Here is a 16,368-nt window from a genome sequence, read left to right on the forward strand (position 1 = left end):
GAGGAAGTCAGTCAACAGGTTACAAATAATCCTGCATTATGCAAAGCCTAGTATTAAGCCACCCTCAGCTAGGCGTCCCAGCTAAATGCAGTTTAATGAGGTCTCAGAAAGCTCCTCTTTTATGGTTTACAGGAAAAGTCATCACATCACTGTGACTCACAGCTCTATGTGACATTGTGACATTCACTGTAATGTGAACTCCCTGGTCACATCACTGACCACTGAGGTTTTTGCGTTCACAGACAACTCACTTGTGACCTCGTGCTCTAAAATGAGAGCCAAAAAAAATAGTCTTTCTATGACCTGCAGTTTAAGGATAACACTAGGAAAGCTGATAATCCACCTGACAGATAATATCATTTATAGCAGGGGTCTTCAAACTATGGCCCACCAGTTGTTCAGGAACTACAATTCCTATCATGCCTTGTTATGTCTGCGAATGTCAGAGTTTTACAATGCTTCATGGGATGTGTAGTTCCGCAACAGCTGGAGAGCCGTAGTTTGAGGATCCCTGATTTATAGACATAATGCCTCGGGTCCATCAGTGATCAGCTAACAATTGCCTTCATACATGTACATGACTTGCTAACAGGCATGGTTTGGTTTAACCCCTGGTAGTATACAACATTCGTGTATTCTTGAGTTATAGTGAAGAAACTGCAAAATGATAGACTGCCATCATGGTATCTCAATTGTACAATAATGTCCCTATCCACCCTTACATTGGATAAAGCTAAGATGGAAAGTAGGCAACTTTGTAGTAAATATTGTAAAAAAGAGGAAAACAACTGTAACTAATTGAAACAAACATTTATTTTTTAAGTTTAATACTTTTCAGCTTACCTGGTTCAGCTTACCTGGTGGAAATACCCTTAGGCCCCTTTCACAAAGGCGGACCGTTCAGATCCGCCTGTCCGTTTTTTTTTTTTTGTGGATCTGAAGGGATGCCCCATGCATCTCTATGGGGCATCAAATGTCAGCGGAGACATGTCGGCTGAAATCAGTTCCGATCCGTCAAATCTGGACAGATGGAAACCCTATTTTCCATCCGTCCAGCGGATCGGATGGGATCGGATGAGAACGGACAGACGGTTCCCATCCAATTCCCCCATAGAGAAAAGCGGGACCTGACAGCTCTGTCTCCACACAGCATGGAGACACAGCTGCCAGGTCCGATCCCCCGCTGAGACAAACGGAGTCCGCCGACGGACAGGAATGTGTGAAAGGGGCCTTACTGTGGTTGCAAATGTGACTTTCTGGATAGTGCCATTTCTTCCCAATCAGCTAATTAAGGTAAAACTGTTGGGTAGCTTCAAAGCCACCATTAACTGCAGTAGTGAAAGTCAACCAACAGTGCAACCAAGCCTTGAAAATCTAAAGAAAACAATTCTGTATTTCCAAGACTAGGTGAACAAGACTGACACACTGGTAAAGCCAGATGTGCCTCAGAAATGTGAAGGAGCAATGTGCTGCAATTTCCCTTTAATCTCTTATGTGCCATCAATGAAGAAGTCCATCACTAAGTGGACTAGATTTTGGATAGAGTAAGGGAGGATTATAACCCACACCAGTTTATTTTTAGACTGCCATCTGTGTCCCATTGGGGAGATTTCCCTTCACATCCTGTGCCATAGTGAAACAGGAAGTGAGAAGAAATCTCTCTAAAGTGAGAGAATCCAAGTGTCACACCAAGGTCACCAGAACTAGTGGTGTCCTCATTGGAAGATTTCCCCTCGATTAGAGTTCTGACGTCAACCCAAAATTGGTGATTTTATTTTACTTTCGATAATATTGGTAAACAGGACATATAGAGAGGGTAAATCTCACTAACATGGGCACAGACAGCAATAAGAACTGATAGGTGTTCTAATCCCTCTCCAACCTATCCAAAACTAAAACAAAATTCAGCAGCTCCTGTACCATTCTCTGAAAAGCAATCCACCACAGATCAAATTTCAGCGACCAACACAAATGTAAATGAGGGCTTACTCTTAACTTGCTCAGAAATGCTTGCAGTCAGTCACCTACTGTTAGGAAGCATCAAATGGTAAAAGAATATGAAAAAAAAAACACCTAAGGCCCCTTTTAGACAGAGCAGATTCTGTCCAAGTGGATCCGCCTGCTCAGTGGGGGATATCTCTGCTGATTCCCACTGAGCAGGTGGATGACAGGACTTCTGCTATGCAGAGCAGACATGGTCACAGCTTGCTGTTCTCTTTAGGGTGGTCAGATGGAAACAGACTGCGTGTCCATTTGCATCCGACTGGCATCTGATCTGCCAGACGAATGGGGAATGAATTCCCATCTGTCTGTTTTTAGCGACCGGATCGGATGCCGCTGGATGACAGCAGACACATGTCTGCTGACATTCGCCACCCTATAGAGGACAATGTGTGGTCCAATCGGGTCCACCTGAAAAACGGTCAAGCGGATCAATCGGTCCGTAGGGGATATCTCTGCTGATTCCCACTGAGCAGGTGGATAACAGGTCTGTGTCTGTTCTGCTATGCAGAGCAGACATGGTCACAGCTTGCTGTTCTCTTTAGGGTGGTCAGATGGAAACAGACTGCGTGTCCATTTGCATCCGATTGGCATCTGATCTGCCAGACGAATGGGGAATGAATCCCCATCTGTCTGTTTTTAGCAAACCGGATCGGATGCCGCTGGGTGACAGCGGACGCATGTCTGCTGACATTCGCCACCCTATAGAGAACAATGGGTGGTCCAATCGGGTCCACCTAAAAAAACGGACAAGCGGATCAATCGGTCCGCTGGTGTGAAAGGGGCCTAAAAGTTAAGCGTTTTTGTGAATAAAAGCATCCATAGTAGTACCTAGAAAAGCTATGTTGTATAGATAAACTAGCAAATACAAGCTTACCTTAACTAAAAATTCAAACGTACGTAAAGAAAATAATAACGGATTAAACAAGTATACACACCCTACATTTGTTTTTAACCCCCCCCCCCCCCCTAAAAAAAGTAAAAAAAAAAGGATTCTTCTAAAGTAGTATTGGCTTTATATTACATGCTTAGTTCACACAACTGCAATGCTTTGTGATGTACACTGACCACTAACACTACATTTTGACAAAATGATGTAAAGCCCCGGAGACTGGGATTTAGAACTGTTCTCATTTACTGTACAAAGAGTTCCAAACAATACAGATAAATAAAAACAGGTGGTGCAATATATGGTTTTCCAATTCAGCCTTGCATTCTACATGTTTTCTGACCTTGAGTGACCACCCCATATGCCAGACATCTCCTTAAGAGCTGCAGCATGTCTTGGCTAGAAAAAGATCCAATGTGAATGCATACAGAAATAAAATGAAATCACATTTAGGCAGAAACATAACAATATGTATATGCACTTAGGGTAAATGTAATTGGATTACAGCAATTTACACAAGGACCAATTACAAGAATTGAAAAAAAAAAGTCTGCTCATTGGAGGAAAGCTGGCTAAGTTCCCAGCACAGCTAGAGAACTGACCATGCTGTGTTCTCCTGTTTAGTGTGGAAAGTAAAAGGACTGGCAGAAACACCATGGATTTCACATAAAGGAAGCAATACAAAGAGAACAGGATCATTTTTCATACAAGTACATGGTACAGTAGGCATGTATCAGGAATATGAAAAGTTGGGTTACAAACACTTTAGGCTTAGTTAGGTTTTGACTGGAATTACATCTTAATTCAATCTTTAATCAAATAACTTTTTTTAGGCTGCAGAATTATAGTTGAAGAATCTTCTATCTGGAAGAACTCTATTGTATTAATTCATATTTGTCAACACCACATATATTGATGTCCACTAAAGGCACCATAAGCTATAATATTAAAAACCCTTTAAAAAGCGCCATCCCAGTGTAAGTGGAAAAAAACCTTCTGAATAACTGTCGCCCCTTTAAATGTGAAACACTGTTATAACATGAAATCTCTAATAAAGTAAGGTGCTGGTTATGACATAACTTGCATTTACCAATGTACATATATAACAAACGGGTGAGTATACATCAATTTCCCATAAATAACATGAAGCGCAAGTGAAAAAATGAATAATAAATGCAAATGTTAGCACTTGATAACCAAAAATATATTCATAATGGTGACAGTCCACTAAATAAAGTGGCAATAATCTATGATGACCTCCAATCACTGTGACCACAACCAATAAATAAATGTGCTCTTCTTCCCTGAATAAAGTGCTCCACCTCGTGAAAGACAAAATATATGCGCTCACCAGAGTCCCCCGGTTCCAGGGACCACTAAGCTTTATAGGTGTAGGGATGCCAAAACATCCAGAAATCCTTCCACAACGAACACTCTTAGCCTTGGTGCACAACCTCCTCTCAGACAGCAGATTGCATACGACATAAAGGCAAGAAAACAAGATGATCATGCAACACCGTTTATTAAAAGTATCTCCTCAATAACATCTCTAGGTATTCAGCTTACATGAAAAGTGCCTAGGATGGCACCAGCTCGAATCACCTCTACTGCACCCCACACTCTTTAGCACTGGTAACGTCTCATCCCTCACTCTGATCTGCCGGCCGGCGTGCATTCCACGGAGGTTTCAGATATGAAGTCAGTGGTTGTACTTTAACAGCAACCAGATCTCAATGCAGTCCAGGGGTCCCACATCATAGGTACCCCTGTATCAAATGTTGATTGATTGTTCGGCCATTTCACAGGGGTTAGTGATGGTGAATGGAGGTGCATGCTATGGTCTTTGACCAATATGCACCACCATCTACTACACAGCTTGACCTCAGAGGGGCAGGATTCCCATAATATGTGTTTCACAATCTAATTCTGGGGGTTTATATATATATATGGGTATTTTATATATATGAGAATTTTGATAGTTTAAATGGGTATTAAGATGTTGTTTCCAGAGTTGTATAAAGTACTCGAAACCCATACTTGAGTAAAAGTACAAGTGCTCGATCAAAAAGTGACTTGAGTAAAAGTACAAGTGCTCGATCAAAAAGTGACTTGAGTAGAAGTGGAAGTGCTCGATCAAAAAGTGACTTGAGTAGAAGTACTAAAGTATTCAACATTTTTTGTACTTAAGTATTGCAAGTAGTTTTTTTTTTAAATTTGCTACTCAAGTACTGAAAGTAAAAGTACAAGTAGTTTTGAAAAAAAAAATTGCTACTCAAGTACTGAAAGTAAAAGTACAAGTACTGTGTTATGTAGTTATTAACCCTCCTAGCGGTATCCCCGAGCGTGACTCGGGGTGAATTTTTTAGTCCAGGATCGGTATCCCCGAGTCACGCTCGGGGTGGATGTGCAGAGCGCGCAGCGGTCTTTTACCTTCTCCTGGCGATCCAGCGATGATCTCCCATTGCTGAGATCGCCAGCCGTCTGAGATCCCCGCCGCTCGTCCGTCGTCCGTCGGTGTGATGACTTCCTAGTTCCGTTCCCTGGAGCAGCAATGCTGCATGGGAGCGGAACTAGGGAGGGAAATTCAAACATTGAACGTTGCACAAAACACAAACACACACATAACATTTATATTATATATATATATATATATATATATATATATATATATATATATATATATATATATATATATATATATATATATATATACATATACATATATGTATGTGTATATATATATATATATATATATATATATATATATATATATATATATAAATATATATATGTATGTATATGTATGTATACATATATATATATATATATATATATATATATATATATATATATATGTATGTATATATATATATATATATATATATGTATGTATATGTATGTATACATATATATATATATACACACACATATATATATATATATATATATACACACCTATATATATATAATATAATGCATGAATTAGAATCTAATCTATAATATAATTTTATTATATAATATATATATATATTATATTATATATTATATAATAAAATTATATTATTGATTAGATTATAATTCATGCGTTTGTGTTTCAAATTTATCACATCTGGGATGTCTACTAGAGTCTTGTTTTGGTCAGGTTTAAGTCAGTAATTACTAAGAATTGTAGGCCTATAATACATAACGCCAATTTTCCATGAAAAAAATTGTAGCGCTTTTGGTACAGAATTCCTGACCTAATCATACCGCCAGGGAGGTTAAAGAAAGAAGTCAAAAGTTTGAACATCATATTGTTTTTTATTATTTCAAATGCAGCTTTTATTCATACATACAGTAGCATTTATTTTCGTATGCGCTGATAATACACATGTTTTGAGCTTCATGAAACCTGCCATCTACTGTTCTGGCAGTGGTAATTTTTATAATTGTAACGAGTAACTATGCAGCACAAAAAAAAATATCGGAGTAGAAGTATTGAAATCATTGAAAAAATGTAGTGAAGTAAAAGTGGAAGTAGGAGAAAAAAATTCTACTCTAGGAAAGTACAGATACCGCCTTTTGGTACTTAAGTACAGTAGTGAAGTAGTTCTACTTAGTTACTATACATCTCTGGTTGTTTCTAATTGCATATAATTGTGAAGAGCGATGCCAGCTCGATAGCCATTACCTCACCTGGAGGGGGTTGGAATAATAAAATGTCCATTTGAGGGTTTGTTAATGTTAGGGTGCGATATATGGTCAAATCCATTAGGTGGTATAATTACTTTTATGGTTATTTCATTGAACATACAATTGTGTTTAATGGCGGCCCACCAATTAGAAGAGACCAGCAGCTATTTAGATCTCAGCATTTAAGACGGCAGCTGGATTTCCTGATGATTCCTATGAATGGCAAAATGCATTGAGATCTGGTTACTGTTTGATGTATATGTTAACCCACGTTGTGGAAGGATTTCTGGATGTTTTGCCATCTCTACTCCTATAAAGCTTAGTGGTCCCTGGGACCGGGGGACTCTGGTGAGTGCATATATTTTGTCTTTCATGAGGTGGAGCACTTTATTCAGGGAAGAAGAGCACATTTATTTATTGGTTGTGGTCACAGTGATTGGAGGTCATCATAGATTATTAAAAACTTTATTTTATAGTGGACTGTCACCATTATGAATATATTTTTGGTTATCAAATGCTAACATTTTGGATTTATTATTCAGTTTTTTACTTGCACTTCATGTTATTTATGGGGAGTTGATGTATTCTCACCTGTTTGTTATATATGTACACTGGAAAATGCAAGTTATGTCATAACAGCGCCTTACTTTTTTAGAGATTTCATATATTGATGTCCAGCAGCAACTCATCCTTTTACTCCTGGGTAGCCAAATAACAATATAAGTTTTCCCAAAGGCATGCTTTCATTTACAATAACATACCCATCAGATTCAGTATTCACTGGAAACATCAGACATTGATTTCTGAAGGTCTATAAATGCTTTTGTTACAGACCTCCAACCACCATAATTTCTCCAGGTAATTGCCTGTAGCAACAGCAGCTGTCTTGTTGTGTTTTTACTCTTTTTAGCTCTTTGGTCGCTTAAGTTCCACATCAGCACAGAGAGACGGGATTACAGCTTCAGTTCACCTGGGAATTTCTACCTACTTCTCATCCCTCTCAGAAACAACTCCACCACTAAATTGGGCAGGAACTTCTCACAGCAGAGTCCTTTAGAACCCCTTTGACATCACAGCCCCCCCCCCCCCACACACACACATCAAGGTCCTCAGCCCCTCCCGATCTTTCCATATCAGAATCCTCTTATCCCCCCACCCTTCCACTTTAAAGTCTTTAGTTTCTCCCCCTTTCTTATGCATCAGAGTCCTCAGTTCTTCCCTCCACCTTTTCACAAGAGAGTCCTACCTTCCGACCTTCACAAGAGCATGGCTGCGACAACACGGAAGTGCGCAGGAGGCAGAGAAGGTCTAAACAGTGGCAGTCTGCTGTCCCCTTCTGAATGCTAGGACTGCCCTGAATGTTACCCACTCTAGATTAGTGTCATGCATTTCAATGGTGCTTGGTTGGCCTATTTACAACATGGAAATGCACAATGCTGTGCAAAAATATATCATGTGTAAAAATCAAATGTCAAAATCTTCAGTTATCTACAGTTATCAAAATTGCCATTATAAAGAGATACAGTAAATAATGAAACAATTCAAAATCGTGTTACCCATAGTGCAAAAAAAAATAAAAAATACAGATGTTTTGTGCTACAAATAAAAGTCCATATTGTCCAAACTCCAAAACTGGTGCTGAAAAAGCAGTCCAACACTTCCAAATGTGTGAAAAACTGTGCGGTTCCCAAAGCTTGCTTGTAACCACCTTATCACAGCTAGGTGAAGTGCACACTCACCCTAATGTTATGACCAAATTGTCAAAATTCGCAGTTTGTATAACAAGTAAAGATGCTTCACTCTCCGTTCCTTTGGTCCTCTTCCTCGTATGCTTGTCCCTTTAGGGCAGTGGTGTCCAAACTTTTTTTAAAGAGGGCCAGATTTGATGAAGTGAACATGCGTGAGGGCCGACCATTTTGCCTGACATTATATATATATATATATATATATATATATATATACACACACACACATACTGTACATACATATACACATTGATACATATACACACACACACATACAAGATACATATATATATATAGGAAATAATAAGCATCAGTACTTTATGAATAAAATCACACATCAAACAGGCAGTAGGATTGTAGAAGTGACACCTCCTCGGTCAGCTCATACATACATACATACATACATACACACACACACACATACATACACACACACATACACATGCATACATACATACACACATACACACACACACACACACACACATACATACACACACACACAAACACACACATACATACATACATACATACACACACACACACACATATCACACTTACAGAAACAGGCAGTAGGATTGTAGAAGTGACACCTCCTCGGTCAGCTCATACATACATACATACACACACACACACACACATACATACACACACACATACACATGCATACATACACACATACACACACACACACACACACACACACACACACACACACACACATACACATGCATACATACACACATACACACACACACACACACACACACACACATACATACACACACACACACACACAAACACACACATACATACATACACACATACATACATACCCACACACACACACACACACACATATCACACTTACAGAAACAGGCAGTAGGATTGTAGAGGTGACATCTCCTCGGTCAGCTCCACAAGATCCTCGGTCGTCTCCTACAAGTGGCTGTGTGCGGTAAAGGAGAGAAGGAATGCAATTTTCAAATTCATTCTGCACTCCCGCGCAGTCGTGGGCGGCGCCGGGCAAGGGGGCGGAGCGGGACTCGGCAGGACTAGGGAGCAGTCGAGCTGCCGAGGGAGGCCAGAGGCCCCACCCCCGAGCCATCGCATCGGCATCGGGGCGGGATGTGAGGAATCTCAGTGAGAAATTCATTGACAAAAGTCAGCAGTGTCTCAGGGGGCCGTATAAAACTAAAGGACGGGCCGCAACTGGCCCGCGGGCCGTACTTTGGACATGACTGCTTTAGGGGAATGACTCCTTTCCCCGATTTGGATCAAAATAAAAAAGATCTACTCATCATGCAATAAATCAATGTACATATGCTTTATTAAGATCGAAACTAGATACAGTCACTCACTTGAGCCAGATGAGCAGATCTTTTTTATTTTGAGACAAATTGGGGAAAGGAGTCATGCCCTTAAAGGGATAAGCATAAGTGGAGGAGGACCAAAGGAATGAAGAGTGAAGCAACTTAGACATTTTGGACATACCTAGAGGTGATAAAGTGGTTACAAGCAAGCTTTGGGAAACACACAGTTTTTCACGCACTTAGAAGTGTTGGACTGTTATTTTTAGCACCGGTTTTGGATTATGGACATTATGGACTTTTATTTGTAGCATTTTTTTACACCTGTATTCATTTTTTGCACAATTGGGTGGCACAATTTTGAATTGTTTACTTATTTACTGTATCTTTTTATAATGGCAATTTTGATCACTGAAGATTTTGAAATTTCATTTTCACACATGATATATACTTATTCATTGATTAGATGATTTGAACAGCACATCACTGCTTCATTTTATCGGTATACTTTTAAAGTGATAGAGTGCGCTTGATTGGTGGTTGCAGCAGTTCGCTACATACAGTTATTATTATTTATTAATTTATTCACATAGCATACATGAGTTTATTTCACATAGACTCTGTAAGAAAATGCCCATACACTGACGACTGAACATCTTCAGAGACAGGACAGAGAGAACATCTCTACATCTGAAAACTCAGCAAGGAATACCAAAAAGTACTGGCCTGAAAGTCCTGCACTAACTGAAACAGACAGGAAATTGCTGCCAACAGAGGGAACATCACAAAGAGGTCACCAGCATAATAAATGAACTTGGAAATTCTGCACTCCCTGGCTAAATGGAGAGACTTCCAGAGTTTATAATACCAATTGATATTGATAGAAAATCTATTCTCTAGAAAACTAAGACTGTCCATAGATGGCTCAAATCTCTGCCGGTTCAGCAGGAACCAACCAAGATTCCAACCATGTATGGGCAGGCTGAATCTACCAAGTTGATCAATCAATCAACTTGAGTACAACCGGCCTGTCATATCTTACATGAGACTATCGCTAGAGGGTGATATAGCCACTAGCAATAATCACTACTCTCTGCCAGTGGCGACAGCCTCCCTTAAAGGACAGCACCCCTTTCCAGGAATGGGAGAGGCTGCATCTGCCCTGCCTTCTCCCACCCCCCTCTCTCTCTCCCTGTGCCCGCCCACACAGACCGTACATGCTGTATGTGAAGGAGATGTGTGGGCGGGAAAGTTTAATTTAAGCAGCCGGCAGCTACATGGTGAACATCTCTGACTGAGTGAGTAAGATGAGCACTGTGACCGGACTTACTCCTCCCTACCCTCTCACCCTGTCAACCCCCCCTCTGTCCCTGTCACCCCCTCTCACCCTGTCACCCCCCCCCCGTGTCCCTGTTACCCCCCTCTCATCCTGTCACCCCCCTCTCACCCTGTCACCCCCCCCTCTGTCCCTGTCACCCCCTCTCACCCCCCCTCTGTCCCTGTCACCCCCTCTCTGTCCCTGTCAACCCCCCATCCCTGTCACCCCCCCTGGTCCCTGTCCCCCCCCTCTGTCCCTGTCACCCCCCCTGTCCCTGTCACCCCCCCCCCCTGTCCCTGTCACCTCCTGTCTCTCCCTGTCACCCCCCTCTGTCCCTGTCATCCCTCCTCTGTCCCTGTCACCCACTCTCACTTTCCCGGTCACCCCCTCTCACTCTCCCTTTCACCCCCTCTCTTTCTCTCTGTGTCACCCCTTCCTTCTCTCTCTCTCCCTGTCACCCCCTCTCTATCTCTCTCTCCCTGTCACCCCCTCTCTATCTCTCTCGCCCTGTCACCCCCACTCTATCTCTCTCCCTCCCCCTTTCACTCTCCCTGTCACCCCCTCTCTCTCTCCCTGTCACCCCCTCTCTTTCTCCCTGTCACCCCCCCTCTCTCCCTCCGTGTCACCCCTTTCCCTCTCTCCGTGTCAGCCCCCTTTGCCTCTCTCCATGTCACCCCTTTCCCTCTCTCCCCGTCACCCCCTTTCCCTCTCTCTGTGTCAGCCCCCTCTCTCTCCCTATCACCCCCTTTCCCTCTCTCCGTGTCATCCCCCCTTCCCTCTCTCCGTGTCAGACCCCTCTCTCTCCCTATCACCCCCTTTCCCTCTCTCCGTGTCATCCCCCCTTCCCTCTCTCCGTGTCAGACCCCTCTCTCTCCCTGTCACCCCCTTTCCCTCTCTCTGTGTCAGCCCCCTCTCTCTCCCTATCACCCCCTTTCCCTCTCTCCGTGTCATCCCCCCTTCCCTCTCTCCGTGTCAGACCCCTCTCTCTCCCTGTCACCCCCTTTCCCTCTCCCTGTGTCAGCCCCCTCTCTCTCCCTGTCACCCCCTTCCCTCTCTCTCTGTTACCCCCTTCCCTCTCTCTCTCTCTGTCCCCCGCTCTCTCTGTCAACCCCCCCTTGTCTCTCTCTGTTAAACCCCCTCTCTCTCTGCTGTTGAATCCTCTCTCGCTTGGGGGGGGGGGGGGGGCGCCGATACAGCTTCTCGCCAAGGTACGCCTCTGCCTTAAAGTGGAACTTACATACATTCCACATTAATAATTATGCTTAATAATTAAATTGTGTGCTGCAAATTGCCTCCAGCATTTTTACTGTTTCTTCTTGTGGGAGGCTGACATTTTGCTAAAGTCCAGAGCACTTGAACAGAAGTAAAGCTTTAGGCTGTCGGCAGATCGGCCTCTACAAATTCGGCACAGTGCCAGAAATGGAGAGCAACTGAGTATGTGCAGAGCAGGCTAAGACAATCTATTATTGGATTTTAAACAATATAGGCACTTATTTTTAATATTTTACATAGCTATACCTGCAAAAGGGATCAGCCTGAACTGATCTAGCAGGACTTAATTTTTTGACTAAAGTCCTGCATTACAGCGGAACTCTACCCAAAAGAGGAAGTTACGCTTTAAGAACTTGTCCCCCGCTACCTCGTACCAGGTACCCCATTTTGACAGGCACCTGCTCCCACTTCCGTTCCGAGCGCCACAAGTTCTCCTCTCTCCCTCCCAGGAGCACCGCACGACTGTCGCACATGCGCAGTGGGCACCCGGCTGTGAAGCCGCAAGCTATCACAGCCGGGTGCCCATAGTGAAGATATCGCGCGCAGCAGAGTGAGGACGGAAAATAAAAACAGCTGGGGTGAGTCATCAGTTACACTTTTTGTAGTTGCTGACTTTTATTTTTTTTTATAGGTGGCTGGAGCTCCTCTTTAAGTAATGACAAAGTTTTTGCTGAATGAATTGGCCCATAGCAGAAGTGTAGGGATATAAAGGAGCAGGAGCTGAACTGGTAAACAAAGACCCATTGAAAATCGTAGGTCTGTCTTAATTTTCTAACTTCCACAAAAAAAAGAACTCCTACAATATGATTGGTTGCAGTGGACAAAACATCCATTGCTTTAGGTGTGCTAATAATGTGACATATAAGGCCATCAGAGGTCACCTCTGAGGCTAAATTAAGACATGCAGAGCATTTATCCCCATTTACCTTTGCAGACGCTGCCTTGGGACACAACAGGCTCACTGCAGGCGGCACACAGCCGCTTCTTTCTCAGACCTTTCTCTTGAAAGATGTGACGCTCACCCCCTGCAGGCTGTAAAGGAAACAAAACTGAGATTAAACAAGACCACAGACCAAGAGTCTAAATAAGGTCAGCACAGAATAGTTACAGCTTGTTGTTCCTTAAAAAAAAAAAAAAGTTACAACTTGTATGGAGTCTAAATACCAAAATATCACTAAAATTGTGGGCTCACATAAACATGTTAGAGTAACGGCAATTTAGTGCCAAACACAGAAAGAGACAACTTTAACTCAAATCAACATTTTTCTTTTTAGTTATGATATGCTTTCTATTGTTAATTAGGTTAGGTAATAAAGGATGACTAGACATTCCCAGTTTTTGGGGTCAGTCACTTGATTTCAAGTGTTGGCAATAGTTCAGCTCATCAATAGTTGGCACAGACAAAGTAGTCCTTTATTGAGGCACTTCACTGCATACCTGGGTGGTATGGTTGTGTGCACCAAATTTTTATCCCCACCACTAGTTACCCCTAATTAAAAAACAAGATCATGAAGGCTTAAATGAGTGGCAGAGGGGGGGCAATGTAATGCAACCTGGGTACTACCTTAAAAAAGGTGTCTCTTTTCAAGATAAGGCTGACAGCTCAGACACTGACCTCACAGAGGTGGTGATTGCTACATGGAGTTGTCTTGGCGTTATGTGCACTTGGTTCTCTACTGTGAAACAGCTTTTTGATTTGGCCTGAACTGAATCTCTGGGTGCCGGTGCTAGACTATTTTATGCCCTAGGCAAGACCAACTACTTGCGCATACCCAAAAAAAAGGGAAGGGGTTAAAAACTCCTCTATGTCATACCCAGTGACCCTGATCTGATGGTTCCTCCATGTTATGCTGTCATACCCAGTGACCCCCATATTCCTCCATTTCAAACCCGGGGACCCTAATGTCCCTCCATGTCACACCCAGGGACTTTGATGTTTTTCCATGTCACACCCTGAGACCCCAATATTACTCCATGTCATGCTGTCATACCCACTGACCCCGATGTACCTCTATGTCAGATCCTGATGTTTTTCCATGTCACACTTGGGGACCCTGATGTTCCTCCGTGTCACACCTGGGGATCCTGATGTTCCTCCATGTCACACCTGGGGACCCGAATCCCCCATGGCACAGCCAGGGACCCTAATTCCTCATGGCACACCTGGTGACCCCGAACCCCTGTTACCTGTTTAATACCGACTCAGGGAAATAAACGTCTGCCCACCAGCTCAGTGCAGAGAGTCACTTCCTGCCTGGGGTTAAGGCCACTCAGCTCCAGCCGAAGAGGATCATCATGCAGGCAGCACTCTGGGGGGCTCCCTTCTTGCCTTTTGGGGCCCCTTCAACAGTGGTGGAAAGCCAGGGCCTGGTAGTTCCGCCACTGCCCAAGACACCTGGCATCTTCCGCTGTCCCTTCTCCCCCCCCCACCTCCGCCCCTCGCCTCAGCTCACAATAATCATTTATGATGGAGAATTCATGATGGAGAGAGAGTGCCGACTCCTGGCTGCGCCCCTAGGGGGCAATGCGCCCTAGGCGGCTGCCTAGTTTGCCTAGTGGAAGCACCGGCCCTGTCTGGGTCCTATGACAAAGCGGAGGAGGGTATTGATAGCGTACGAGAAGAGATGAACACTGGGCTCCATTCACATAACCAGATGGCATGTGGTGCTTTCCCAAAAAAAGCATACAATCCTTAAAATGTCAATTGACTGCTGCTTTATGTGGTTTTTGGTTCCTTCGGAGTGACATCATCGGCTGCATGCAATGTAAATATCTCCTAAACGATGCAAGTTTAGAAGATATTTACAGTACCTATAGGTAAGCCTTAATATAGGCTTACTGTATCTATAGGTAGAGACATTACAGGGGGGTTTACAACCACTTTAAGAAAGTCGGTGGCCGCCTGCTCCTTAACAACCAGCTAGTGATAGCCTGTGATAAGGAGAGGTTTTTTAGTGAATGCTAAAAACTGTTTGAAAAATGCTATGAGGTATCTTACAACATACTCGGATGCGATAAGATACTGCTTTGTGAATGGAGCCCACTGACATTTTAAAAGGAGTTAGAAGTCTCACTCAAGGAACCCAATGAAAGAGAAGAGGAAATAATATTTTAACACATACAACAGAGTTTAAAACAGATAATTGAAATGAAAAGTATTTATCAAATGCTGAATTCAAATTTGAATGAATAAATGGCAGTCAAGAAGACTGCTGGGAACTCAAACAGGTGTGAAGGTTTCTGTGTACATTGCATAGAGATTAGCAGGTACAACATTCGACTTTAATGTTACCCAAATAGGTAACCAGTGCATAACACATGTTGAAGCTCAGGTTCTTAGTGCTGAGCACAGCTGGATAAAATGTAATGTTTTAATAATAATTGAGCATTCTCATCTTCACTGAGAACAAGTTTTCAGCAGAAGAGATAAACAGACAGTAAAAACGGGATGATAAATATGCAGTGGTTAAATGTTTTTGCACAGCTGCTCAAGTCCAGTATTTGACGTCAGTAAGAAAACAATGTGGAAAGGAGGTGACCGGAAGATGTATTTAGACCACTCATTAAGCTGATGGGTGTAGCAGTGGGCCAGGCTGTAGGGATACAATTGAACAAACTAAGGCTGTCTTAACTGCTTCTCGGAAATTGTCATTCATTCAAAGAGCAGCTAAAAATACAGAGGAGAGGAAAGGATCAGTAGAATCCAAGGAAATTCAGCTTAGAAACAATCCGGTAGGATTTACCCGTCTAAGAAAATATAGTAAATAGGTGTAAACACAGTATTAACAAAACATTTCCAAGTCCTTGCTATGAAGCCATACCAAAGCTACTGATATCCATCTACACACTGTCTGGATTTTGTCAGGAGGTATGACAAGACTACAGCCAACTGTAACTGGGCCAAAAGACAATCAGAAACCCATCTGTAAGCTTCTGTTTACTACTTCTGTCCATGTAATCTCTTCTACCTCCATTAATATCCCGGGAGGTATATGAGCAAAGAAGGTAAACTGAAAAGATGTTAGATGGTGATACCTGCTGACCATTGAACACTATTTTCCCACCTTAGAACCACCGTTGTGAAGACTTCCTTTATGATCGGTAATTGCTTACAGTCCCATCACTGAATTCCCTGACACTTAGCAAGTATGAGATTCTATG

The 16,368-nt window shown here is 42.6% G+C and overlaps 1 protein-coding gene across 1 annotated transcript in view; it reads right to left on the minus strand.

Moving 5' to 3' along the window:
• The window catches only part of TNS2 (tensin 2), a 323,653-nt gene that overhangs the window by 133,215 nt on the left and 174,070 nt on the right, over nucleotides 1-16,368 (minus strand). Inside the window, exon 2 of the mRNA XM_082248162.1 lies at nucleotides 13,134-13,239. Coding sequence (XP_082104288.1) covers nucleotides 13,134-13,239 — 106 coding nt within the window. The remainder of the gene's footprint in view (nucleotides 1-13,133; nucleotides 13,240-16,368) is intronic.

This window comes from Pelophylax lessonae (assembly GCF_965119305.1).
Source record: "Pelophylax lessonae genome assembly, chromosome: 2".
NCBI lineage: Eukaryota > Metazoa > Chordata > Amphibia > Anura > Ranidae > Pelophylax > Pelophylax lessonae.